At 39.9% G+C, this 27,925-nt stretch overlaps 1 protein-coding gene across 5 annotated transcripts in view; it reads left to right on the forward strand.

Moving 5' to 3' along the window:
- Positions 1-27,925, forward strand: part of ATRN (attractin) — a 163,663-nt gene that overhangs the window by 45,719 nt on the left and 90,019 nt on the right. For all 5 annotated transcript variants that reach the window (XM_040447564.1, XM_040447569.1, XM_040447565.1 and 2 more), the window contains exons 4-11: positions 834-962; positions 5,716-5,921; positions 6,999-7,167; positions 17,867-17,957; positions 18,888-19,131; positions 19,875-20,058; positions 21,097-21,251; positions 24,094-24,178. In XM_040447564.1, the coding sequence (XP_040303498.1) occupies positions 834-962; positions 5,716-5,921; positions 6,999-7,167; positions 17,867-17,957; positions 18,888-19,131; positions 19,875-20,058; positions 21,097-21,251; positions 24,094-24,178 (1,263 nt within the window). The remainder of the gene's footprint in view (positions 1-833; positions 963-5,715; positions 5,922-6,998; positions 7,168-17,866; positions 17,958-18,887; positions 19,132-19,874; positions 20,059-21,096; positions 21,252-24,093; positions 24,179-27,925) is intronic.

Consider the following 27,925-nt stretch of genomic DNA (forward strand, 5'->3'; position numbering starts at 1 on the left):
AAACAGGCTCCAGGCTCTGAGCCATCAGCCCAGAGCCTGACGCGGGGCTCGAACTCACAGACCGCGAGATCGTGACCTGGCTGAAGTCGGACGCTTAACCGACTGCACCACCCAGGCGCCCCCCTTTTTATTCTTTATTGATGAGATTTCAGATTGGTATATGGCTTCTGGAAAGCATATGGATCAAGAGCCTTAAAGCCATCATTTAGACCCTTTGATTTGATAGTTTTTAACACTCTCCAGACACCCAGCAAATACTATTGTGTGCTGGAATCCAAATGAGAGAGGAAATGCTTCTGTAGTATTACTTGTAAAATAGAATATAGGCTGTGCTAATGGTATCAGGAAAAAAAAAAGTACATCAGAATACTAATAGAGTTAAGATTGTGGGTGTTTAGCCAATTTATTTATTTATATTTTTATTATTCATACTTTTCAGTAGTATATATTTGGCATTCATCAACTCATAAAGTTTGTTAGTTTCTGTAATTTTGAAGGTTTACTCAGTCTTTCAAAGAACCATTACAAACAGTTTTGTATACATAAAAAAAGAATAGGGTGATTGATTTCAAATCTCATTAGAAATATAACCCAGGATAAAGGCAAGCCTAGGAAAGATTCAGATCTGTCCCGCTGAGGATTCAGAACTGGATCCAGAACTAACAGGGTGGCACTATGCATTTATCACAGGAATTTGCCCCTTTTCCTGGAAGTGTTTTTTTGTTTGTTTGTTTTTAATTATAAGGATGAATTCCAGTTTTGAATTTGTGTGCCGCCATGTGACATGCCTGTTGAGTACGCTTCCCTTTATAAGAAATGTGTTTCCATTTCAGTGGCCTCATCGTTCCTGAGAGAGACGGCAACGAGACTGTCCCCGAGGTTGTTGCCACATCAGGTTATGCCCTGCTGCATTTTTTTAGTGATGCTGCTTATAATTTGACTGGATTTAATATCACTTACAAGTAAGATATTTAAGTCTAATCTTTTTGATTTTATGAAGAAACTTTACTCTTTGTTTTAACAATAATAATGACTAACATAGTTGAGGGCTGACAGTGTGCCAGGCATTGCACTAAGCAGTTTGCATGGATTTTCTCATTTAAAGTTCCTTCAAAAACTCATGAGGTATGGGCACTGTTTGTTCACTTGTTCTGTAATTGAGGAAACTGGTGGGAAATGGTAAAATACATTGTCAGAGTGGTGGGACCACAATTTCATCCCAGCTCTAACTGCCTTTGAGCTTCTCCTGGAAGAGAGGGGCATTTTTCTGCTAATGGATAAAAGCATTGGGTTTTTTTTGCTGAGTGCAATTTAACAACTATTATTCATTTTCACGTACTCGGGTTGGCCCATTGATGAGAACTTCGTTGAGGTTACAAAGGAAATGCAGACAACAGTCTTAGGCAGCTTTGGGAATTTGTTGTGATAGGAAAGAGGCTAACTTTTGGCCTTTCTTTTTTTCCTCTTAAGAAATGTTTGTTTTCATAAGTGGTTAAATTCATAAAGCACCCTAAGCAAAGGGTTTGTGCTGAAGAGCTTCTGTGGCCCACACAGCCTAAGATACTATTTGGGTTTTTACAGAATAAGGTGGCCAACTCCTGGCAGAGGCAGTAAGCTCCATGTATAACCGTTATGCTGGATTCTACTTCTGCCCATATTCTCAGGCTCTCCATATTCTCGTAGGCCTATTTAGAGCCAGCTCTACCTTGTTTGATATGGTGATTTAGCTTTTCAGGTGCCCGGGGTTGGTGACTTGGCAGCCTGGGCAGCGTACCACAGTACTAGCAAGGTGATTTTTAGTGACCCAGGCAGGCATAAAGGCTAGGTTAAGGGGAAAGACTAATGAGTCTGGTTGGGTACAAGTGAGATGTGTAAGCAGGACATTGATATTCAGATCTAGGGCCCAGAAGAGCTGCCAGAGCTGGGGATGTCATCTGGGAGTCACTGGCACGCGGACAGTGACTCACTGGCTTATGGGCCCGAGTGCACAGTGAGGAGAGGGGCAGTAGAAGCAGCTAAGGGACAGAGGAATGCCAATGCGCTGTTTGTCACAGAAGCTCAGAAAAGAAAGTTTCAAGGAGGGAACTGACAGCTAGGAGATTGGGTGAGCAGAGGGGGCCCTAGGTGACCCTAGCTGAGGAGGGTAAGGTCAGAGACCTGGTGGGGGCACAGTTCACAGTGGAAGGTTAGAAAGCCATGGCACTGAGTGGGACACTCAGCTCTAAAGGGGAGGGGAGAGGTTTAGGCCAGAGCTTTGCTTTTCTCTTTTTTAAGTATTTATTTAAGTAATCTCTACATCCAGCGTGGGGATCAAACTCACAACCCCAGATCAAGAGTCAGGTGTTCTTCTGACTGAGCCAGCCAGGCATCCCCTTAGGCCAGGGCTTTTCAAACTGCACATGGCACTGAGATCTCCTAGAGGGCTTGTTAAGATGCAGATTCCTGAACCCTATCCAGAAACCGTAGTTCAACAGAGCTGGGGCCTGAGAATCCAAATTTCTGATAAGTTCCTGGGTGATGCTGCTGCTGCCTACCCATGGTCCACACTCTGAGTAGCATTGCTCTAGCCATTCAACTAGGCCTCGTTCTGGGTTCCCTGTAGGTCTTTAGGCACAGTCTTAGCTCTTGCAAGCCCCCTCATAATAGCAGCCTTGAGGGAGAAGAGAAACTCCAGGGAGGGAGCACCCCTGGAGGGGGCACAATTCAAGCACCCCTTGACATTGGAAACCCTTTGCCCTATCACTGGAGAGTTCTAGCTCTGTGACCAAGAAACGCATGTTATTCTTACCCTGATTGGTTAAGGGAGCCTTGATCTCTCCTGGAGACCAGAATTAGTATTTATTTGTTAAGTGAAGGAAGGTTGAGGTTATCCTAAATTTTAATAGCTTCTTGGTTCCAAGATCTCTGTTCTTTAAAAAGGAGTCCTAAACCATTTTAGGGGTTCCAGACCCTTTGAAAAGCCAAATAAAACGATGATCTTTATTCCCAGAAGAATGCCTAGAAACACATACATAAAACATTGTTATTCTTTTTACAGGCATCCTCAAGTTGCACTGAATCCTAGCTTTGGTCTGACCGTAGCTGGGGGACCCTTGAGACTGGCTACCCACAGCTACTTAGATGTTCCCTGATTTTCTTTTAAAAGAAGAAAAAAATAGTTATATTTTATTTTCACTCAAATTGACACTTCATTTTATTTCTGAGTCATATTTTAAGCACAGATAATTAGACCAATTTTTCTCATTACTCCAGTTTAGACATACAAACAGATGTCTTGATGTATTATTACCTGCCACTTTCACTTTTCAGAGATTAAAAAATGATGTTTGTGTTTTGAGATTTTTATGTAACTTTATTTATTTATTTATTTATTTATTTATTTATTTATTTAGAGCACAAACAGGTGAGGGGCAGAGAGAAGAGAGGTAGAATCTGAAGCAGGCTCCGTGCCATCAGCGCAGAGCCTGATGTGGGGCTTGAACTCACACACCTTGAGATCATGACCTGAGCTGAGATCAAGAGTCAGACGCCTGACTGAGCCACCCAGGCGCTCCTATTTATTTAATTTTAAAGTTTATTTACTTATTCTGAGAGAGAGAGAAAGTGAGTGCAAGCACAAGTGGGGGAGGGGCAGAGAGAGAGGGAGAGGGAATCCCAAGCAGGCTCCATGGTGTCAGTGTGGAGCCTGATGCAGGGCTCCAACCCACGAACTGTGAGATCTTGACCTGAGTCAAAACCAAGAATTGGACGCTCAACAGACTGAGTCACCCAGGCGCCCTGAGATTTTATGTAACTTTAGAGAGTGCTCACAGTTAATTTTTGGCACATGAGATAAACCTCTGCCTAAGGGCACTGGAGTGGGGAAGTTGAGGTGTAAGAGAGGCTGTTATATTTTCCCTCCTTTAGTTCAAAACGCGTTAAGGATTACTCCCTTCTCTTCATTTTTCAGCAACATTAGATTTTGGTTGAGTGCCATTCCCTTGTATATGGTTAATAAGTGTGGCAGTAGGAAATTCTAATTTGACATATTTTTGGTGTGAGGCACAGGGGTGCTCACACTGGCATGGCAGTGCTTTTACTACAGTTTTATTTTAGGCCTTTTAGAAAAACGAAATGTGATTGTTGTAGCCATTTTACGATAACAAGTCCAATCTGAAATTTAAACTTTATTTTTTATAAACTTTATTTTTTATAAACTGTTGGCCTTGCAAAGACCTTTTTCTTTTAGAATTTTTAAAAAAAGATTTATTCATTCATTCATTCATTCATTCATTCATTCATTTAGAGAGCCAGAGGGAGTGTGTGTGAGCAGGGGAGGGCAGAGAGAGAGGGAGAGAGAGAGAATCTTAAGCAGGCTCCACACTGTGAGTGCAGAACCTGATGCAGGGGCCCAAACCCATGAACTGTGAGATCCTGACCTGAGCCAAAACCAAGAGTTAGACACTCAACCAACTGAGCCACCCAAGCACCCCAAAGGCCTTTTTTTTGAAAAAGATGAAACTGAAGCTTCACTTCTGTGTTTGTATTATTACAGAGAGACAGTAGGCACCTCTTGGTAGAGGCCTACAAGAATGTCATTTAGCTTTTCTAACCAAATACTTTGTGTACTTAATCAGCTTACTGGGGCTTCAAAAGGAGGCAAACACATTTCTTTCATTATAATTATATAGATTATTAAAATACTGTATATAAAATATAGAATTTTATAAATACATCATAAACTGATACTTCAGTGTAGGTATGAACATTAATTAGCTTTTTTTTTTTTAAGTTTATTTATTTATTTTGAGAGGCAGAGTACAAGCAGGGGAGGGCCAGAGAGAAAGGGAGAGAGAGAGAATCCCAAGCAGGCTCCACACTGACAGCACAGAGCCCAACGCAAGGCTCAAACTCACCAAGTATGAGATCATGACCTGAGCCGAAACCAAGAGTCGGGCACTTAACACACTGAGCCACCCAGGTGCCCCTAATTAGCTTGTTTTTAATAGCTGATTCCTAATTTTCTGATATGCTTTGCTGCAAAATTTCTTTTTAGTTTTCTGTATAGGCCTTAGAAGAAATCTGTACTCTTAAAAGTATCTTGATAGTTTGGTTATTGTCCCCTCCTTTAAAATCTGAATTATGTCTTCAGAATGCTGACAATACAGTTATCTTAAAGTCATGTTATTATGAGACACATTATAGTTAAGCTGTTGAGTGAAACTGGTCCTTCCTTTTTCTTCTCTCTGACATGAGTAGATAAACTTACTGAGGAATTTTAAATTCACCAATCCGGTCAATAATCTTACATTCTCTGAACTCTCAGAGGTATATGTATCATGAAGATGGTATAATGTATTGTTAGCCGTTTGTTTCATCCTTTTCCTCCAAACTTGCAACCTCATTTCCTAATGCTCGTCACTGATGGGGCCACCAAAAGCAGCGTAGTCTTCCCACCCTTGAGAAGTTAAATGTGGACATTTTGTAAGAATTTCTTCTCCCTAAGTAAGTTTTTTAACTTGTTTCTTCTTATGAGAATCCAACAGGGTTAATATGCCCTAGTTATGCAGTGTTGAGTGACCCCACTTTGGCTGAAAGGTAAGTACTGCCGTTATGCTCGTGAATGAACTGGAGAGCCAGTGACAGATAGTCTTAAACCTTGTGTAGGCAGAAGTTTTGCTGAATTAATTGAAGCGTTGCTTTGTGTTGATTTAATTTTCCCCAACTGTTTTTTAGTTTTGACATGTGTCCGAACAATTGCTCAGGCCGAGGAGAATGTAAGATCAGTAATAGCAGCAACACTGTCCAATGTGAATGTTCTGAAAACTGGAAAGGTGAAGCATGCGACATTCCTCATTGTATACAGGACTGTGGTTTCCCTGATCGAGGCATTTGCAATTCAAGTGATGTCAGAGGATGCTCCTGCTTCCCAGACTGGCAGGGTAGGAGCTTCTTTTATCTTTGCTTTTCTTCCAGTTTACCGCATCTTCCTAGTTCCTTATGTTCTACATTGACTTTATTCCTTGGGTATATATCATATATATAATATATGTTAATATATATATATATAATGTATGTTAATATGTAGCATTTAAGTTTTTGCATCTCTTTATTCAGATTCTTACAAATCTTTGAATTTCACAGATGTGTGGTTGTGGTCTCTTGAGAATTGTGGAGGGGTTTGACATTCTTTGCAATTCATTCATGAAAGTTTGAGGGCTTGGTCTCAACCTTAAGAAGACATAGCAGAGAACCAAGCTGGGAGGTGGGACAAAAACTAATAGTAATGGTATCTCTCAGATACTTTCAATAAATTCCAAAAAAAATTGGGGTCTATTATATAATAGAATCCTAAAACAGTCAGTGAGTGGAATTATCTGCAGATAGAGATTATTAAAGAAATTGTAGCAAATTCTTTCAGGGAATCTATGATAACAGCTGTTACTGATTTAGTAATTTTCTTTATACATTACCCTTTCTACCAAGCACTTTTATTTTGAAAGGAAATGTGCTTGTTTAATGCTTTGTGCGGTTTGGCCGACATCAAAGGGTTAAGTAATTGAAGTATTTGAGTACCTCCCACTGTGCACAGCTTGCAGCAGGAGCCACACCCCCAACAGTGGAGTTTCTTGATTTTCCAGGAAATGGATAGTTTCTATTATTACTCCTGGGACTAGTCTTTAAATTTTAGTCTGAAAGTTTTTCATTTGAATTAATAATTCCTTTGTCCGGTCTTTCCTCTGAGAGCTGCTTAAGCAAGTATTTCATTACTAAAAAATCCTAACCTGGATATGGTCAGGTCATGATTAGAAGAGTGTGTGATTTTCAATTTTATTGGAGATGACCCTTGGTCACTAGCTTTGAGTGAATTGAAAGCACGAATTAAAGGACTTTGATATTTAGATGCTAAAGGAAAACTAAGTATACTTTAGATATTTGTTACATTTATATGATTAAAACTTGAAATGCAGTAATTTTAAAGCTGCATTTTGTGAATCTAATTTATTCTGTTTTATTAGGTCCTGGATGTTCAATTCCTGTACCAGCTAACCAGTCATTTTGGACTCGAGAGGAATATTCTAATCTAAAGCTCCCCAGAGCCTCTCACAAAGCTGTGGTCAATGGAAATATAATGTGGGTTGTTGGAGGATATATGTTCAACCACTCAGATTACAACATGGTTCTAGCGTAAGTTGTTTTAAACATTTTTGCAAGAGGCTGACTAGTTTTCCATTTCAAAAATTTATAAAGTAGAGATAAAAAGAAAAGAAATCATCAGTAATTCCATCACCCAGAAAATCACTGTTAATATTTTGGTAGTGGTGTTCCAGAATTTGTTTGACATATCCTTAGTTTTTGAAGGTGGGAGGCACAAAGAATGTGTTTTTATCATAAGTAGTAATTCATCTTTTCTAGATACCATCTCTCATATTTTGTTTTAGGTACACATGGGGGGGGCTCTACAAAAGTTGGGGGTTATTTTACCTCTTAATTAGCTTATCTGTAGGTCACATGGTTTGCATTTATAGTTTTCTAGAGGAAATTATGCTATTGTCTAATACTTGACCCAGTGTTCAAGGTCTCCTGCTGGTCCCATGCTGTTCATCTTGAAAGAATATATATTATCACAGTGGAGTTAGGAAGTTAGTTATGAAGATTGACTTTGGGGAGAAATTTATGAACATGTGCTCATGCTGATTTTATGCCCTGGAGAGTTTTTGTAGGCATTTTTTATTAATGAAGATTGTCAAAAACCAGCATCTGTTCTTTAAGGGATTCTGGAACTATGGCAGCAGTGGCATAGTTTCTGAATCCCCCAAGTAGTCATTAAAGCACACATGCAACTAGGATAGCAAAATGGAAAAAAAAAACAACAACAACAACACATGAGTAACAAAACAAAGCTTGGTCAGAAGTTATCTACACAGATGGGTGGGGCTAACCCATTGACAGCTCCAGAACCTGTGTGGTATTGCCATCTGTGTAGGAATAAGCAAAGGGGAGCAAGGGACTGACTGACAGGCTCCAGCATACCTAGAAGAAGCTGCTTTGAGAACAGCAGCTGGAGCTGGAAAGATTTGCATATTCTAGTACTGGGTAAGCACAAGGGATCTATAGTAGGATCTGAAGGGGCTAGAACAGTTTGTGCGTTATTAGCTCTCTAAATGAACTAGGCAGATTTTCTTTGCAGGAGAAAGTTCCACACTGAGGAGAAACCACTGGGAATAGAATTTAAATTGAACAAGACAGTAACAATAGAAAAAAAGGAAAAGGGTGTCCAGATAACAGTCAGGGAGGGGAACAGAGCCAGGATAGTTCAACAAGTAAGCTGCCATGTGTTTGAACACACACTGTTAGCAACAGAAGAGTGAGCTGGAGAGCTGAGAAATTAGGAAGTCAATCCTAACCCAGGCCCCTCCTGTACAAGTTTGGGAAAAAACTAGTTTTGCTTAAAATTGAGCAACAGAAAAAAAACGTATGAAGTTATTAATGACCTAGAAAAATAAAAGTTAAAGTAACATAGAATAAAGAGACCAAGGAGTAAGATAATCCCCCCCTTTGTACATGAAAGTGTACTAGAAAAATATACTCTCCAAACTGATGAAAATGGCAAGTTAGAATTCCCAGACAAGCTAAAATGCAGGAAGACAATGATGTGAGATATGAAAGAACAGTAGAATCAGAAGTAGAAAAATCCAGAAATGAGTTGATAGAAGTTAGGAAAGAATTTTAAAGTATCTCAGAATTAAAGACGAGCCTAGGAGGAACACAGTAAGTAAGCACAATAGAAACTCCTTTAGTAATAGAATATGAAAAAGGAAATTATTAAAAATCACAAAGGAATGAAGGTAAGTACAGTTAAAAACCCTGGACATTATATATAAAACAAACATGAGAAAACTGTGAAAAGGAGGGAGAAGGCAGTCTGGCTAGGGACCTCGGGACCCAAGGAATGATGTAACAGTAGATTCCATGGGTTTTCTTTTTGTCTCATATATCCCAGATTTGATGTTGGAAAAAGCAGCTATCTGAAAATGCCAATAGACACAAGCCGAAAAAGCCTCAAGAAAAAGCCTACCTATTCTCTCTAGCCTAACGACTAGGAAAAGGGCAGCTTAGCAAGACAGCAAGACAGAAAACTGTAAGACACAAATAACCACTCTGCTGCAGTCAAACACCACAGAAAGAACTGTGGCCCCACCCTCATCCCTGTCAGCAAAGTCTGAGTGTAGAGTCTAGATTTCTGTTCCTGCCAGGGTGTGGTGAGGTGCTGCAACCCTCCACCCCCACCCCACTGCCAGTATTAGAGAAGGCCTAGTGAGGAGCTGGGCCTTTCTTCTCTTCCAGGCAAGAATGAGGCCTCCCTCACCCATGTGATGTCAGTGGAGACCGCGTGGGGAGCCTGGCAGTAATGAGTTGGCCTTCCCTCTTCCCCACTCGGGTGACAGAGGAGGCCTGCTATAACAGTAGATTTAAATAAGATCCGGAGGCTCATGTCATGACACCCAAAATGTTCAGATTCAATTGAAAATCATTTCTCATGCAAAGAGCCAGGAAAATCTCAACTCGAATGAAAAAAAAGCAATTGAGTTGCTGACAGCAGGATGACATAGATAATAGAATTATCTGACAGGATTTTAAAGCAGCCATTATAAAAATGCTTCAGTGTACAATTATAGACATACTTGAAACAAATGAATAATAGGGTCTCACCAAAGAAATCGAAGATATAAGGAAGAATAAGATGGAAATTTTAGAACTGAAAAATACAGTAACTAAAACAAAAATCTCAGCGGACAGTATCAACAGCAGAATGGAGAGGACAGAGGAAAGAGTCCGTGAATCTGAAGGTAGAACGACAGAAGTCCCTCAATCTCATCCAGAGAGAAAATAGAATATTTTAAAAATGAGCAGAGCCTCAGAGACCTGGGGACTATAACAATAAATCTTAGCATTTCTGTCACCAGGGAGTCCTAGAAGGAGAAGAGCAAGAGAGAATGTCTGAAAAAGTATTTGAAGAAACTATGGCCGATAGTTGCCTAAATTTGGCAGAAGACATGCATGTACATGCAAGAAGTTGGGCGAACTCCAGCAATCCTGGACTCCCACAGGGGTTCACAGTCCATTGATTTTGCCCCAGTCTTTCTCATTCTCCCACTCAGGCATCATATTTCTCTTCATTTTTCAAATCTCTACCACATTGTCTCCTGTTTTCATTCTCAGCCAATTACCTTGCTTCCTGTTTCTGTTTTGAAAGGTAAAAGTTATCCGAAGAGAACTTCCACAAACTCCCACCACCACATGTAGCCATTACCCACATCTGTGCTCATTTATTCTGTCCTCTGTTTCTGTACATCAGCACTGCCCAGTGGGTCACTGTCATGTCACTAGCCATTTGTGGTTATTGAGCGCTTGAAATGTGACTAATGTGACCAAGGAGTTGAATTTTAAATATTCAGTTCTGAGTCCTCATCTTACTTGGTCTTTCACCAACATTTGATAAAACTAGTCCATCCCTCCTCTTGTAAACCTTTTCTTCCCTTGGCTTCCAGGGCTCCACAATCTCCTGATATTTGTTCCCACTACTTATTCCTTTGCAGCCTCTTTAGCCGGTTCTTCTTCAGCGGACTGACTTCTGAATGATGCTGTGTCCCAGGGCTCAGCTCTTGGCCCTCTTCCATGAGAGTATATATTCACTCTCCTGGTGATCTCATCTAATATCTTGGCCTTTATGTTGGTGACCCTCAATTTTATGTCTGCATCCTGGCCTTTTCATCTGAACCCTTATCTCCACCTCTTTATTTGACATCTCAATCTTTTGGCTATCTCAGAGGCATCTTAAACTGTATGTGTCCAAAACTGATCTTTCCTCCTGGCCAGCTCTTGCCCCAGATGACCCTATCTCAGTTAATGACCACTTCATACTTCTATTTGCTTAACCCCTAAATTTTGGAAGCCTTCCTTGACTTCTTGTTTTTTCACATCCCTTGTCAGTATGTATATTAGTTATCTATTGCTGCATGACAAACGACTACAAATTGAGCAGCTTAAAACAGCAGCCATTTATTACCTCATAGTTTCTGCTGGTCAAGAGTCTGGGCGTGGCTTAACTGGGTGCTCCGCAATCATAGTGTCACCTGGCCTTTGTTCTCATTTAGAGGTTCTGCTGGGGGGAAAGTCCACTTCCAAGCTCACTAGGGCTGTTGGCAGAATCCACTTCCTTGTGGTTATAGCCCCAGCTTCTTGCCGACTGTCAAGTAGAGTCTGCTGTCAACTCCTAGAGGCCGCCCACAGTTTCTTATCACTTTGACTTCCCTAGTGTGGCTGCTTGCTTCGTTAGGTCACAAGGAGACTCTCTAGACTGAGTCTGCTGGTAGGACGGATGTCATGGAAATGACATGTCACCATCTTTGCCACGTTCTGTTGGTTAGAAGCAAGTCATAGATCCTGTCTACACTGGAGGGGAAGGTAAGGTATTATACATGGGCATGAATACCAAGAAGACAAGATCATGAAGACCACCGCCCCAGTGTCTGTCTGCTACCATATGTCAGCAGACATTGTTAGCTCTACTTTCATTTATTTTTATTTTTTTAACATTTATTTATTTTTGAGAGACAGAGGCAGAGCATGAGCAGGGGAGGGGGAGAGAGATACAGATTCTGAAGCAGGCTCCAGGCTCTGAGCTGTTTGTTAGCACAGAGCCCGACGCGGGGCGCCAACTCATGAACTGCGAGACCATGACCCAAGCTGAAGTTGGACGCTCAACCGAATGAGCCACCCCGGCGCCCCTTGTTAGCTCTACTTTTAAAATCTATCCCCACTCTGTTTTTCACTGTTTCTAGTGCCACTGCCCTGAGAAGTAAGGTAAAATTAAAGGTCTGAAAGTGATTGTCTCTTCTGCTATGATACTAGATACTATGAGAGTCAAGTATTCTACCATTGATGTGATTTTTACCCCTGTATTTGGCATTATCGTCTCTCAAAGCAAAAAATCTGGGAATGACTTTGATACTTCCTTTCCTTCACCTCCTCATATCCTAATCTCCTATGGAGCCCACTAAATACATGTTGTATTCACTCTTTCCTCTCTGTGCCCAGCCTGCCACTATCACCTAAGCTTTAGCAGTAGATTCCTAGCACGTCTGTTTCCATGCATTCCTCTTAATTCACGTTTTAAATACCAACTGTTATGATTTTTTTTTTTTTAATTTTTTTTTTCAACGTTTATTTATTTTTGGGACAGAGAGAGACAGAGCATGAACGGGGGAGGGGCAGAGAGAGAGGGAGACACAGAATCGGAAACAGGCTCCAGGCTCTGAGCTATCAGCGCAGAGCCCGACGCGGGGCTCGAACTCACGGACCGCGAGATCGTGACCTGGCTGAAGTCGGATGCTTAACCGACTGCGCCACCCAGGCGCCCCTGTTATGATTTTTTTTAATATAGTGTAGATCATATAATTTACTACCTTCTTAAAAGCTATCAGTGGCTTTTCCCATTGGACATAATGGGCCTACCTGATCTGACCACTGCTTACCTTCCCAGACTCAACTTGTTCCTTTCCCACCTCCCCAGCCTTCTTTGTTTGTCTAAAACTCTCTGTGTGCTCACCCCTCCCTCAATCCAGATTCTTCTTGCTGTTGTACCCCAGGGCTGTTTTCTTCTCACCCTTTAGATCTCAGTTAACTGTCCCACAAGAGATCTTCCCTGATGATCATCCAGTTCAGACGGGCTCTCCCTGTTCTTTTTCAGAATTGTCATTTCTTTTAGAGCAGCGTTCATCATTTTTAATGCTACGTGTACCCCTTGTGCTTCTCAGGTTTTGCCTTTTCTATTATACATTCTCCATGGTTAGAGACCTTGTTTGCTCACTCAGCTCAGGGCTTCGCTCATAGAATGAGCTTAAATAAGTATTTACCAAGTGAGTGGGAGAGTAAATGAATTCTTTGCTTCCTTCACAAATATCTGTTCCTAGAAATATTAATGTCACCTCTTGCTTTTATTTGACTGGTGTACCTCATATGCCACATTTGTTTTTTAGATTGTAACATTTTTTCTTCTTGTACTTGATCAGAACATGATTTTTATAGCTTTATGTATTTCATGTAAATATTAATATAGTTTCAAATACAATTTTACTAACTCATGAAAGGTAAATATAGTGACTCCTTTTAGAAGAAGTGTTTCTGGAACTTACATTATAAACTTAATCATCATTTATACTCTTACATAACCATATTTCAGCAATTGAACTTACTGTCTATTTTTCCCACAACCCTGTTAACCCAAAACTTCTAACTTGTGTTAAAGAGCAATGCCCATTTTATGTCATTATGTTGCCCATTTTGGTCTTTGTCTCCAGGGTTAAGATTTCCAATTGAAATTTTATCACTGAATTTTCTTCCCTTAAGCAAAAGAGTTTAAAAACATTATTTGCGTGGGGCTCCTGGGTGGTTCAATTGATTAAGTGTTGGACATCGGCTCAGGTCATGATATTGTGGTTTGTGAGTTTGAGCCCCACATCAGGCTCTGCTGACAGCTCAGAGCCTGGAGCCTGCTTCCAAATTTGTGCCTCCTTCTCTCTCTGCCCCTCCCTGCTCACACTCTGTCTGTCTCTCAAAAATGAATAAACATTAAAAATTAAAAAAAAAATTTTTTTAAAGTAGGATATTGAGTAGCAGATAACCAAATACCTAATCCAGTAAACTCCTTTTTTTTTTTTTTAAGTGTATTTATTTTGAGAGAGACAGAGACAGCACAAGCAAGGGAGGGGTAAAAGAGAGGGAGAATTCCAAGCAGGCTCTACACCATCAGCACAGAGCCCATTGTGGGGCTCTAACTTGTGCAACTGTGAAATCATGACCTGAGCCAGATGTTTAATGGACTGAGCCACCCAGGTGCCGTGCCCCCAGGAAACTTTAAAACAGATTCACAGAAACAGTAAGACTGACCCCCTGTTCTACCCCATAGAAACCATGTGGGTGAGATTCTGAGAGTTCTCACAAATAGTCCCAACTCTGAAAGAAGCAAACTGAATGAGTATCATTGTTGTTTCACCCTCTTAATTCAAGAGTCAGAGAAATTAGAAATTGTTGCTGAGGAGGATTAGGTGAAAAGAGGGAAAATCAATTGAATGGCTGACTCTCTCTGTCCAGAAGTCAAGGCTTCTTTTAATTTGGGATATGCATTGACCACTGGGGTAGGACACTTAAAATCTCAGAGGAGAGCAGAGTCTGGGTAATTTATTCTAATAGACTGCATACTCCTCCATCTGAGCCCCAGCATGTCCTCAGACTTAAGAAAAGTGGATAGAAGATGAAATATCAGCTCTCACAATAAAGCTAGGATGGAAGGATAACTTGTCTTAGATATTCCAGAAAAAGAATGAAGAAATCACCCACACTTTGTAAATGTCTGGAGGGTAATGTCTAATCACCAGCAAGATGAAAGAAATGATGTTGTAGCTAACACATCATATTCTATGATGGAAAAAAAGAGGAAGAAAACAGCCTGTAAATGCTGTCAACTATCATAGAGGAAAAATAAGGAGATTCCTTCCAGCTGCTGCATGCTGCACGTCAACTTAATGAGGATTTGAATTCAGAAAAACAAACTGAGAGACAGGAAAATAACAACAATGAGATGAAATGGGAGATTACACATTTAAGGAAATGTAAATAAATTATATACAGCAAAAACTAGAAAGAAAATTGAATTACTGACAGCTTTATAGACACTCCAGCGAATACAGGTTGAAATAATTAGAAAAGCAAAGACACATGGAAGACAGGAGATCCAATATAAAGATAATTGCTGTCGCTGAAGAAAAGAACCTAGCAAATAGGACAAACGGATTGAACTAGAACAAGAGGTTTCAGGAAAATTGTATAGCTGTTCAACAAGACCTGATTTGATCAAGTTATTGAACTTTTAGGATAAAGGACAAATTATTGGATGGAAAGCCTCTCAGGTAGTTCTGTGCCTCCTCTGGCTGGGCTCATGTTCAGCCTCCACAGAGCCTTTGCCATGATCTTCGGATGGTCAGACACTGTAATTGGAATACCAGGACCCTGTGGGTGGTGGGGCCTGTGGCCTGTGCTGTGATTGTCCTTGTGATAGCAGCCATCAAGGAGAGGTTTGTGAGAGAGATGGCTGCAGTTCTGAAAGACACCTGCTTCTGAATTCCTGAAGTTTGTCTTTGCTTATCTGTGTGTCCAGGTCTTAGAACTAGTTGTTCAATATCCTGTTATCTTGAACTGAGCTCCCAGAAGAATTTATTTAGTGCTTGGAATTTCTTATGTTTTATTGCATCAATATTGTTCTTGCCTTGCGTTTGCTTTTCTGGGTTGTGAAAAGAGTCACAGCCTGTTATGTAAGAACTTTGGCTTGTTCATCTGTGCCAGGTTATTGGGACCTGCCAGTACCTTAGTGTCTCTGACAGGCTCTTGAGCTGACTCATTGACTATGAGGAACAAAATGCGTAAGATACAGATTGAGCACCCTCTGTGTCATTTGAAAAAGAAGTAGATTAAATCATCTAGGGGTTTGGGCGCTCTCTGTTTCTTTCCTCTTTCAAGCTTACAGACGGAACATTAGGTATATTAGTATTTTTAGAAGCCATGCCAGTCCTGAGGAAAGACCTCTCACAACCAGAACTCCATAAAAGTATTATAGTGGTATGCAGTCCATTTTGTAAAGACATTACCCTGGATGGATTTTAGTTATTTCTACCTAAGTAAAATATAATAGTGTGACTTTAAAAAAGAATAGAGAAAGGAGAGAGAGGGAGAAGGAGAGAGAATGAGAATGAGGCTTCCAAACAGGAGAGCAAGCCACATGAAAGGGGGAAAAATCAGACTAGCCTTGGGCTTCTCCATAGCAACATTCACTGCAGTATTTTTCAAGGGAGCAGCATCTGCAAAGTTCTAAAGGCAAGAAAGGATGGCCCAAGATATTATACCCAGCCAAGATGTCATTCAGCTGTAAAGCTAGCAAGCAGGTATTCTTTTTTTTTTTTTTTTCTTTTATGTTTTATTTATTTTTGAGAGAGAGACAGAGTGTGAGCAGGGGAGGGGCAGAGAGAATGAGACACAGAATCGGAAGCAGGCTTCAGGCTCTGAGCTGTCAGCACAGAGCCCAATATGGGGCTCAAACCCATGAACAGTGTGATCATGACCTGAAGCAAAGTTGGACACCCAACCTTGACTGAGCTGCCCAGCTGTCCCCCAAGCAGGTATTCTTAAACATGAGAGAATTTAGGGAAAGGAGCACATATGAGCTCCACTAGAAAAAAAAACCACTCAGCAGCAAAATTAGGAATTAAAGACTCAAGGAGAAGTTGTGGTAAGAGGACGGTGAGGAGATTGCTTCAGCTAAAATACAGATCCAGTGCTAAAGAACTATGGTATCACAGTTACAGAATGGACTGTGACTGTTACAAACTGGGACAGTGTAAAAATTACATAACAAAAATTGGGAGAAAAAATGGGAGGAAATGTGAGTGCTAAGGTTTTCAACTTTCAAAGCAGGAAGTTAATGGATTCTGTCCAAAATTAACCTAATTTTGTATGTAACTTAAAAACTAAAGTGAATCCAACCTCTAAATAATTTTTCATGTATTTTTAAAAATGTGGAATATTTAAAAAACACATAAAGTAATAACTGGTATTAATATATTATTCAGTAAATGTCCCCATTTTGTTTTAGATCATGTATAAAATAAGACAAAAGGAAAGGTTTAGAAAAGAATAATGAATACTAATGCATACACCACCTAGGTTAGGAAATAAGGCATTCCTAATATAATTAAAGATCCCCACATGTTCCACCCCATCTCAGAGATAATCAGTATCCTGATGTTGTATCATTTGTTCACATACACGTCTTTTTACTTTTGGTAGATATGAACATATATTATAATTAATAAGTTTTCTATTTTTAGTCATTATAGAAACAGTATTCTGCAGTTTGATTTTTTAGCTTAGGATTGTTTTGAGATTTATGTTGAGAATGTGTTGTTTGAGTGTATTTATTTTTCACTCTATTATTATATAGACATAATCCTTTTTCTATTGGTGGACATTTATTTGTTTCCTTTTTTTTGCTACTTTGTTGATAAAACTTTCTTCTTTTTTCTTGTTTACATAATAACTTTTCATAAGGATTATTCAGGGAAACATAGAAAATAAACATTTATTTAAAGTAGAACAATAGCATTGGTTTCTTTTTGACTTCTTTTTTCTATTAAATTATATATAAATTGACACTATTTAAAGTATCAACTGTAGCATGATCCCCTTTGTATAAATATATATTGTCAGTGTATTTTTCTATATATATGCATCAAAAATGTCTGGAATGATGTTTACTTAGTGTTTGTATTTTAAAAGTCTTTAAATGAATCCATAAGTGTAATTGAAATGTTAAATGATAATCCAGCTTCCTTGAAAATACGACTTTAAAAAAATCAATTAGATAAAGTAAAGGAAAAGTCGGGAGTTTTCTTTTACTTAATTACCATTCCTTTTTCAGTACCTGTCTTCAATTTCACATGATTAAATGAAAGAGAAGTTATGGCAGTAAATGTCCCTTGAGTATAATGCAACTTGCAAGTAATTTAGACTGCGTGTAGAGAGGTTTTCAGGAAGCATTAGAAACTTCCAGTAGATTTTTTTCCTCGTCTTAGGGCTGTGCAGCCCAGCCTTGCTTCCCAAGCTCTGATATGCCCCCATGGACCCAGATGTTAGGTTTGTTTGTTTGTAGAGGTGCCTTCTTGTATGCATGGCACGTTTAATTAGCGTCTCCAAACTGTATTATATCACAAATAAAAAAGTATAAGATACTCTGTTTTGTCATTTGGGTGAAAATATGATGTTTGTTTTGTAGGTATGACCTTGCTTCTAGGGAGTGGCTTGCCCTGAACCGTTCTGTGAACAATGTGGTTGTTAGATATGGCCATTCTTTAGCATTATACAAGGTAAAATGTCTCCACTCTGTACTAAGCTAGAAACTCAAGTCTTCCACACTTACTTTTTATTGTATTATGTGATTGAAAAGCTATGTAATGTTGGGTTTTTGTCTCTAATCTTTTTTATTGTGGTAAAATACACATAACATGAAATTTACCATCTTAACCATTTTCAAGTGTACAGTTCAGTGGTATAAAATACATGCCTAATGTGCAACTATCACCACCTTCCATCTCTGTAACTCTTTTCATCTTGTAAAACTGCAACTCTATGCCTACTAAATAGTAACTTCCCATCCCACCCCCACCCCCCACCCCCAGCCCCTGGCAACCACCATTCTACTCTCTGTCTCTATAATTTTGACGTCAGTGTTGGTTTTTAGTTGGGGGAAAACTTACTATTCGTGGGGTATGGGGAGCTGTTTAATTGGCTAGGTTGTAAGTGGAAATTAAAGTTGAAACCAATTTAACCTGAGAGATTTTAATGGACTCAAGTTATACTGGGGTATTATGATTATAGTACTAAATGGTGAAAAATTTATACTGTATTAAATTAGCTTTTATGTTCATTAGCAAGTTTAGCCAAGAATAGCCACCTTGCAATATAACTGAATAATCACTTTCATTTCCTTGTTTTTGTGGTTTATGGTAGGATAAGGGAACTTTTCAACTTTATCTTCCCAACACATTTTATACCGTTAGAGATCTTGTATGAGGAAGTCCAAGAACAGTAGTGAAGTGTTGGGAGATACAGAATATGATTTGTTTCATTTTATCTTGTTCCTTTCTCCGGTCTTTTCCTAATAAGTCACTGAAAGGTGTATTTCACTAGCACTTTTTAAGCTAAGAATAATATTGAGGTTTTGAACTTCTCCTTTTGCTTCCCAGATTTGATCCTTTTGATGTGTTTTAGAATTTTGTTTACATTTTTTCCCCTAGGATAAAATTTACATGTACGGAGGAAAAATTGATTCGACAGGGAATGTGACCAATGAGTTGAGAGTGTTCCATATTCATAACGAATCATGGGTGTTGTTGACCCCTAAAGCCAAAGAGCAGTATGCAGTGGTCGGGCACTCAGCACACATTGTCACATTGAAAACTGGCCGAGTGGTCATGCTGGTCATCTTTGGTCATTGCCCTCTCTATGGATATATAAGCAATGTACAGGAATATGACTTGGGTAGGTGTACTTTTTCTAGTGATTCTTTTAAAACCTTTATCTGTATTGTTTTGACTGTTCAACAAGAGTCCACCTAACTTTGACCCAGTACTTTATCTTGAAATGCAGTGAATGTTGCTATATTACTATTGAAATTCAGATCCTTGCTGCTGCTAAGTAGTATATATTGTTACTGTCAGTTTGGCGAGGAGCCAAAGATGGCACTAAATGCTTTAGGTGTTGGAAATAAAGTAAATAAGTAAAAGTGATTTGGAACTACAAGTATTCTGACAACAACAACAAAAAATTAGACCACCCTTTAGAGATTGGGTTAATGGACTGTGATTTCCCCTTAATGTGTAATCTTTCCATTGGTTAAATTTTATTATATCTGCTGTTTTGGTGCAGGAGTACTGCCCATAATTGATAGTTTGAGAAAGTAGGCCCATAAAGTACATCTGGGTATTGGTCACTGAAGGTCACAGGGTAGTAAGTGTTCAACTGAGGGGAATCTGAGTCTTTTAAATTTAATGTAATTATTTTCCTGCATGGTATATTAGACCATCAGATCATTTAACAGGTTGATGTTTGGCCACCTGGTTTTGTTATAAGTTTTAGATGGCTTTCCTTTAAAAATTAAAAGGTAAAAGAAATTCATATGTATCAAGTCTCCTGAAATCTCTCATTGTAAACTAATTGGTCATTTAAAGTATTAGGGGAGGAGGAGCCTGCAACATTTGCCTTTAACTGTTTTCCCCTTCCAGCTAAGAACACATGGAGTATATTACATACCCAGGGTGCCCTTGTCCAAGGGGGCTATGGCCACAGCAGTGTCTATGACTACAGGACCAGGGCCCTGTACGTACATGGCGGCTACAAGGCTTTCAGCGCCAATAAATACCGGCTCGCAGATGATCTCTACAGATACGATGTGGACACCCAGATGTGGTGGGTGCTTTTTCTTGAGCTTTTACTCTAAGGTGTGAATTCTGGCAATTGTCCGTAAGATATTGTGTTATATTTTTGTTTTCAGGCCTAGCAGATAATTCTCTTCAGCGTTGTAGATAGGAAAGTTGGGAAAGAAGCAGAAGGTAATAGTGTAGCTAGTTTATTTTGTTGCATTGTTCTATAATTTTGTAGTAGATTGATTAGAAGATGCTTAGTATTTTTTGACTGGCTTTTCCATTTTCATACACTCAGTACCACTGTAAAATTTTAGCTCTTCAGAATCCTGAGGAGTCAATTGTTCTACAAAGCTGAGCTTATGCACATTGTTGTAATTAAGTAGAATCTATCCATTTTTTAACCTTTTCTTGATGACCAAAGTGTCATCATTGGGGTTAGTTACTGGCATCATTACATGAAATCATCAAACAGAGGTGGTCTCAGGACCTAAATTAGAGCAGTACTCCCTCTCTTATAATTGAACTATATAAAGTATGCTAATTTTAATAAATGTAAAGCAGATTTGAATGATGAAATAATGTGATTATATAAAGCATGGTTTCTCTTCTTTTTGTATTTCCTTACATATTTGAGACCATGCTATGGATACCAGTTTACATTCTGTCAGTCATTAAAATGTCTGTCCTTTTAGTGGCTGTGTAAATACTCTGTCGTGTGAGTGTACTAAGGTTGAACAGTTGGAAGTTCTGGTTTCTAGTTTTTGTCTTATTAATATGGCATTATACATAAGCTTTTGTCTGTATTTTATGTCATTTCTACCCAGAAACTGGAATTATAAGGTCATAAGTTATGATCATTTTTAAGACTCTTAATGTGCCTTGTCAAAATTCTCATAGACCTTTAAGGTTTTACATATTTATTTATTGTTGAGAAAGTTACTTATATATAAGGAAAAAATCTAGAAGTATTTGCACATTTGGTTCTAAAGTTAAGAAATTGGTTGTGTTTGCATTAGCAAATAGATGATAAATATCCTAAAAAACTAACCTTGTATTTATTATTTTTAAATAAACTCAAAAGGACCATTCTTAAGGACAGCCGATTTTTCCGTTACTTGCACACAGCTGTGATAGTGAGTGGAACCATGCTGGTGTTTGGAGGAAACACACACAATGACACATCCATGAGCCATGGCGCCAAATGCTTCTCTTCAGATTTCATGGCTTACGACATTGGTAAGTTTCCCAAAGCCATTTTAGTTTTGAAGAATCTTCTTTTGTCTATAAGCAGCATTTTATTTGTGTATGTATGTCTGTATGTTTATTTTTGAGAGAGAGAGCATGAGTGGGGGAAGGGAAGAGAGAGAGGGAGACAGAGAATCTGAGCCAGGTTTCACCTGTTAGTGCAGAGACCAATGTGGGGCTGTGACCCATGAACCACAAGATCATGACCTGAGCGGAAGTCGGATGCTCAACTGACTGAGCCACCCAGGCACCCTATAAACAACATTTTAGAAGAAACTGAAAATATTGGTAGTTAAAAATGGTCAGGCCATTTGAAAGAGGTCCAAATGGCATTCTAAAATTTTTTTAAAATATTTATTTATTTTTGAGAGAGAGAGAACACATGAGAGTGGGGGTGGGGAGCAGAGAGAGAGGGGGACAGAGGATCTAAAGTGAGCCCCACATGGGGCTCACGCTCACAACTGCAAGATCATGACCAGAACCAAAGCTGGATGCTTAACCGACTGAGCCACCCAGCCACCCCCCAAATGTTAGTTTTTATATTCATATGACAAATATTGCACATCTATTAAAAAGTATTACTTCTATATTAAGTTCTTGTTTATATTTTTATTTAAATTTTTGATATTTTTCTATATTGAGTTCTATTAAGTGAAGTCACTCCTGTCAATTGGTTGAATGTTAATTTTTGAGGATGGGTTGGGGTGAGCAGCCTCTGTGTTACAAATGAATGACTTATATAATAGTGTTACGTAGTTGTTACCACCAGCATTGTGTTAAGTTGGTTTAACCAATAGCTTTATCTCATTCCCTAAAAATTGGTTTTACACATTCTTGATGTGATACTTTTTGACATGGAACTTTAAAAAAAATTTTGGTGTGGTAATATACTTGACCAGAAGAGGGCAGTATGTGTTCATGCAAAACAAATACTAGAAGTTCTCTTGTATCATCAGATGTTCTTTTTTAACAGACATATATGTGCCAGCCACTAAGCTCGGAGATTGTAAGATGAGGAAATTACAGTGCTGGGACTCATAGTAGGGGAGGCAGAGAACAGACGATATAATTGCAATTCAGGGTGTTGCTTGCTCTTAGAAGAATACATGAAAGCATCTTTGGGCATTCTTTAACTCAAGAGAGTAAGGATTATGGTCAGGGAAATTCTTGAGGTCAGATCCAAATTCTTTGGACCTTGAGGTCAGGTCCAAATTCTTGAGGATGGTCCATCCAGCCTGGGTCCCCAGGAAGTCAGCTAGGTGAAGTTAGGCAGCACTTGTACCCTATTGCTGGGTATCTGGTGTGCCCATGGTAGAAGGTGCTTTTTACCAAGGCTGGAAGTAGAAGGAGAGGGACTGGGTTGGGAGGAAGGGAATAATTGGGTTTAGGTGCATGTTCAGCTGGAGATGACTGTGGGACTGAGCCATACAGAGGTCAGTGGGAAGCCTTAGGCAGGGGCAAGCCTCTAGGGAGCATGTGTCATCAGGGATGAGCAGACAGCCAGAGGATGGATGGATAAAGAACTTTGAAGGAGAGTGGAGACTGTGAAAACATGTCAGAGAAGCAGGAGGAAAGTGAGGCAAGATTGGTGACCTGTGAGGGAGCGGTTAACAATGGCTGCAGAGGAATTAAGTAAAACAAGGACTCTAGGGCCTGTTGGATTTGACAACAAGGATGTCCTTTGTTAGCCTGTAGTCAGGGAGGAGGAGTAATCCAGATAGCAGTGATGTAAGGTCAGATGTACACCGTGAATGTTAAGTGTTTTAGTGAAAAAAGAAAAGAGAAAAAAACCCAACCCACTTCTCTGTGAAGGGAAGAAAAGGCTTACATAAGTTGAGTGCCTCCTTGGGTACATTTAAATGCTGTGGTGAAAGCCAGGTGGAACAAGAGAAAGCAGTTCCCGCCGTCCTGTGGTTTTAGGGAGGGAAGCAAGGTGGGTGGGCAGGAAGCTATGAGAGTTGGTGGCCTCTGTTCTCTGTGTGAAGAAGACCACAGAGTCTAGGCTGGAGAGAAGGAAGTGAAAGCTGTTATTGTCAGAGTTGAATAAAGGTCTGGATCAAGTGGAAGAACCTTTGCTTAGTGAGTATGAATGTCTGAGTGTCTCTGAGAGGGAGTGTGAGTAAGGTTGGCAGCGTTCTGCAGCACCAGTTGGATTAAGGTACAGAAGGGAAGTTGCTGACATGCAACAAAACAGAAACATTGGTAGGTCTAGGGAACCTAGAAAAGGACTTTAAAAAAAAATTTTTTTTTTAACGTTTATTTATTTTTGAGACAGAGAGAGACAGAGCATGAACGGGGGAGGGGCAGAGAGAGAGGGAGACACAGAATCGGAAGCAGGCTCCAGGCTCTGAGCCATCAGCCCAGAGCCCGACGCGGGGCTCGAACTCACAGACCGCGAGATCGTGACCTGGCTGAAGTCGGACGCTTAACCGACTGAGCCACCCAGGCACCCCAAGGACTTTTTAAAAAACTAGGTGAAGTTTGAACTGGAAAATAATTGTGGAACCCACATATTTTACTTACATAAGTTTTGAAAAATGTCAAATTAAGAAACACTCTAGTGGGTAAAAGTGATAGGCAACAGAGTGAGTGATGTGAGTGTCAAGGATGTTACATGCATTCGTGAATTAGAATTGCCATATTGTCCTGCCTCCCATGCCCTGTTGTTCTGCTGCTGCTGTATTTTACCTCTGAAATAATGGTGTGATTAAGAAAAACTGAGAGATACGTTTTATGAGTTGTGCTTGTTGTGGTCTTCTTCCCAAAGAAGACGCGAGTTCCTAACTGATTATGAATAGCAATTCCTTCTGAAATGCGTTTTTCTTGCTCCTAGCTTGTGACCGCTGGTCAGTGCTTCCCAGACCTGATCTTCATCATGACGTCAACAGATTTGGCCACTCGGCAGTCTTACACAACAGGTAATTAATTGGAGAAGAAGCATTTGCTCCTTTTCTCTTGTGTTTAAAATGAAAGTGAGGATACACATGAGATAGTGGAGTTGGACTTACGTATTATTTGCAGGATTCCCTCAGCCCATTAGTTTTTCACGGAATTTTGTACATACGGATTTCCTGATTTATATTTAAAATATCTGGTGTGGGGAAATTCAAATCAAAACCACATTGAGATACCACCTCACACTGGTCAGAGTGGCTAAAATGAACAACTCAGGCAACAACAGATGTTGGCGAGGATGCGGAGAAAGAGGATCTCTTTTGTACTGCTGGTGGGAATGCAAACTGGTGCAGCCGCTCTGGAAAACAGTATGGAGGTTCCTCAAAAAATTAAAAATAGAACTACCCTACGACCCAGCAATAGCACTACTAGGAATTTATCCAAGGGATACAGGAGTGCTGATTCATAGGGTGCATATGCACCCCAATGTTTATAGCAGCGCTATCAACAATAGCCAAATTATGGAAAGATCCCAAATGTCCATCAACTGACGAATGGATAAAGAAGATGTGGTTTATATATACAAAGGAACACTGCTTGGCAATGAGAAAGGATGCAGTCCTGCCATTTGCAACAACGTGGCTGGAACTGGAGGGTATTATGCTAAGTGAAATAAGTCAGGCAGAGAAAGACAGATATCATATGTTTTCAGTCATATGTGGAACTTGAGAAACATAACAGAAGACTGTGGGGGAAGGGAAGTGGAAAAAATAGTTTCAAACAGAGAGGGAGGCAAACCATAAGAGGCTCTTAAATACAGAGAAGAAACTGAGGGTTGATGGTGCGGGGGAGAGGGGAAAATGGGTGATGGGCATGGAGGAGGGCACTTGTCGGGATGAGCACTGGGTGTTGTAAGTGATGAATCACGGGAATCTACCCCCAAAACCAAGAGCACACTGTATACACTGTTATATTAACTAACCTGACAATAAATTATATTTAAAAAAAATTTTTTAAAGAGGAAAAAAATAAAATAAAATATCTGATGTCGGTTTGAATTCCTTGTGATGCCAAGTTTGTTGGTGTGGTTTTGTTGGCCTGCAGGGGTATGCTACGTTTGGTGCTGTCTCATGGGACAGCGAGAGTTATGCTCAGTTGCTGTCTTCCGCCCTCCACTGTTCGCTGTTGTCTGCACCACTTGGGTCGTCAGGTCTCTCACAGTTGTATCTGAGTGGTAAAGAGAGATTTCAATGGCGGGCAAGGTAGAGGAATAGAGATGGGAAGACTGCGAAACTTCATATAGATCAATCTGTAGTGTTTGGATAATCTGAAGTCTGTACTCCATTTCCTTGCATCGCTCAAAAATGCCTGGCCCGAGCTAACAGAGTTCTTCGTGAATCTGTCCCTGGAGAAGCAGGATCCAGAATGGCCACTCTGCCTGTTGCTTACTTTGTGCTTTAAAGATTTTTGATTTCCTAAACAGCCTAATCATGCTCTTAACTTTTCCCATTTTGTTTCAGCTCTTATGAGTGTTGTCTGTTTTACCTTCTAAAATTCTGAGCCTTATCAATCCTGGAACTATTTAAATGCTATAACGCCAACATTATGTTAGGATTTCCTTGACTTTCAAAATTTCTGTTGTTACAATGCAAGACGAGATGAAGACCTGGGATTAGGAAAAGTGAGCCAGCAACATGTCTTGGGGATGTCGTGAGGGAAGAATCGACAGAATTCAGACACTTAGATATTGGGAAAAGGTGACATCTTTTTGAAGTAATAACTTAGCTGAAATTTAGTGATAAGTATGGTTTTCCTGTGAGAACATTTGATGGTATAGACTGACAACTTTACTAATTCGAAGTGTCATCTTAAATTGTAAGCTTGTACTTTATCAGTGTAGGAAAACCCTGAAGTTTTCTAGTGTATGCCTCCTGATGCTTTCATCTGAAAAGCCGCAGGGCCATTTTGTCGTCCTCTTGCCTACGGGTGTCTGGGCCTCTGCTTTATTCATCTTCGTGCCCCTGGTTCTCCTGGCACAGGATTTGACACATAATAGGCATTTGCTAAATCGTGACAGCTGTTAGTACAGTGATGGTAACTAGCAGATAAATGGATCTTCTATTAAAACATTCTTTGGTTTTATACAAACTCAGAGAAGTTGATAGTTTACCATACGATAGAATTTAACCACGAATCAGAATTAGGAATGGCTTGCCTGGGTTATAATAAGGTTTTCATTTTTGTGTAATTCCAGTGGTATGTTTGGGCCTGTATGTGAAAAATCTGTGCATGTGGGGCCGGGTTGGGGGAGGGCAGCGGATGACGAGAGAGGCCACGGCTAGTTTAATCTTGTGAGAGAAAGAATTTACTCAAAGAGAAACTTGGATTCATATCATTTCTTCGTATCCCGTATTCCAAGTGGTGGTTTTTCTTAACTGATGAGCAGCGTTGGGTGAGCTGTGCCTCACTTAAGTTGTTGTTTTCGTGGCTTTTGTGAGGGAGGTGGGAAGAAGAGCTGGTTCTGAGGCACCGAGGCTGCGTAGATGCCGCTGCACCTTTTTCCGGCTCCAGGCCTTTTTGAAGGGCTCTGCGTACCTCCCATAGCCAACGTGTGACCACATGGATTCAGAGTTGCTGAAAACACCAGCTGCACCAGGAGGGGGATGGAGCTTATTTGGTTGAAGCAGCAGATTGACTAGTTGAATCCAGACTGCTTAATGCGATACTAATCCAATAATGAGATTAAAAATTAAATGTGAGGCTCATTTTCGGTAAGTGAAATGTGTCAATTTTTAAATATAATATATGGCAAATACATAAGAGAGCCACAAAATCTTTATGCTTTAGTAAACTAGTCTTGTGTTAATTTGAAGGAAATTGAGGCAAGTGAGAGTAAATTACTCGACACGTCATTGTGGGTTAGTTCTAAACTTCCTGGCACGTTGTAGGATCTTGGAGTTGGAAGAGTTCTGGAAGTTACCTGCTCGAAACTTCCACTTAATGCAGGCATCCCCTTTAAACATGTCCAGGGATGGAAAACTCACCTAAGAAGGAAGCTCCTTCCTTTTCTGCAGACGCCAGTTACTAGCGGGTTCTCCTTTATATTACCTGGAATCGACTTCTGTCTTCTGTCTTCTGTCTTCTGCTGATTGATCTTGTTTCTGTTCTTCAGATTTTTGCAGGAGATTATTATATTTAAGGATAGTGCTGTGTCTCCTGTCTATACAGTCCCCAACCTAACTCTTTCTTCAGGTTCTGATCTGGCACAGTGGATGGCAGGATTGAGGATGTACCAGCACACATCACACAAGAGAGATACCATGTATGTGACAGATATGGCCCAGTATACTTTGTGATACAGACTGCATCATTTGCTGGCATTGGCCTTCCATGATAGCATTTAAGAACTTTCCCTGAAGCTGTTACACAACTGCTTTTATTTTGAATAGGTGTGATTCTGCATATATGGCCTGTTAAACAGCTTTATTCTGTGTTAATCACACAGAATAGGTGTGATTCTGCATATATGGCCTGTTATGTATATCAACAACAGGAGCTGATATACACAACAAATTGAATATAATAAAAGTCTATAGTTTGATAAATTTTGACATAAGTATACACTTGTAAAATCATCACCACAATCAAGACAGCATATCCATCACCCACAAACGTCCTTGTTCAAAAATGTCCCCTGTCTTTATTCATGAGGGATATTGCTCCGTTTTATGTTTTTTTATGACATATTTGTCTGATTAATACTGGACAGA

Source organism: Herpailurus yagouaroundi, unplaced genomic scaffold, assembly GCF_014898765.1.
Source record: "Herpailurus yagouaroundi ecotype Mexico unplaced genomic scaffold, PumYag 196, whole genome shotgun sequence".
Lineage (NCBI taxonomy): Eukaryota > Metazoa > Chordata > Mammalia > Carnivora > Felidae > Herpailurus > Herpailurus yagouaroundi.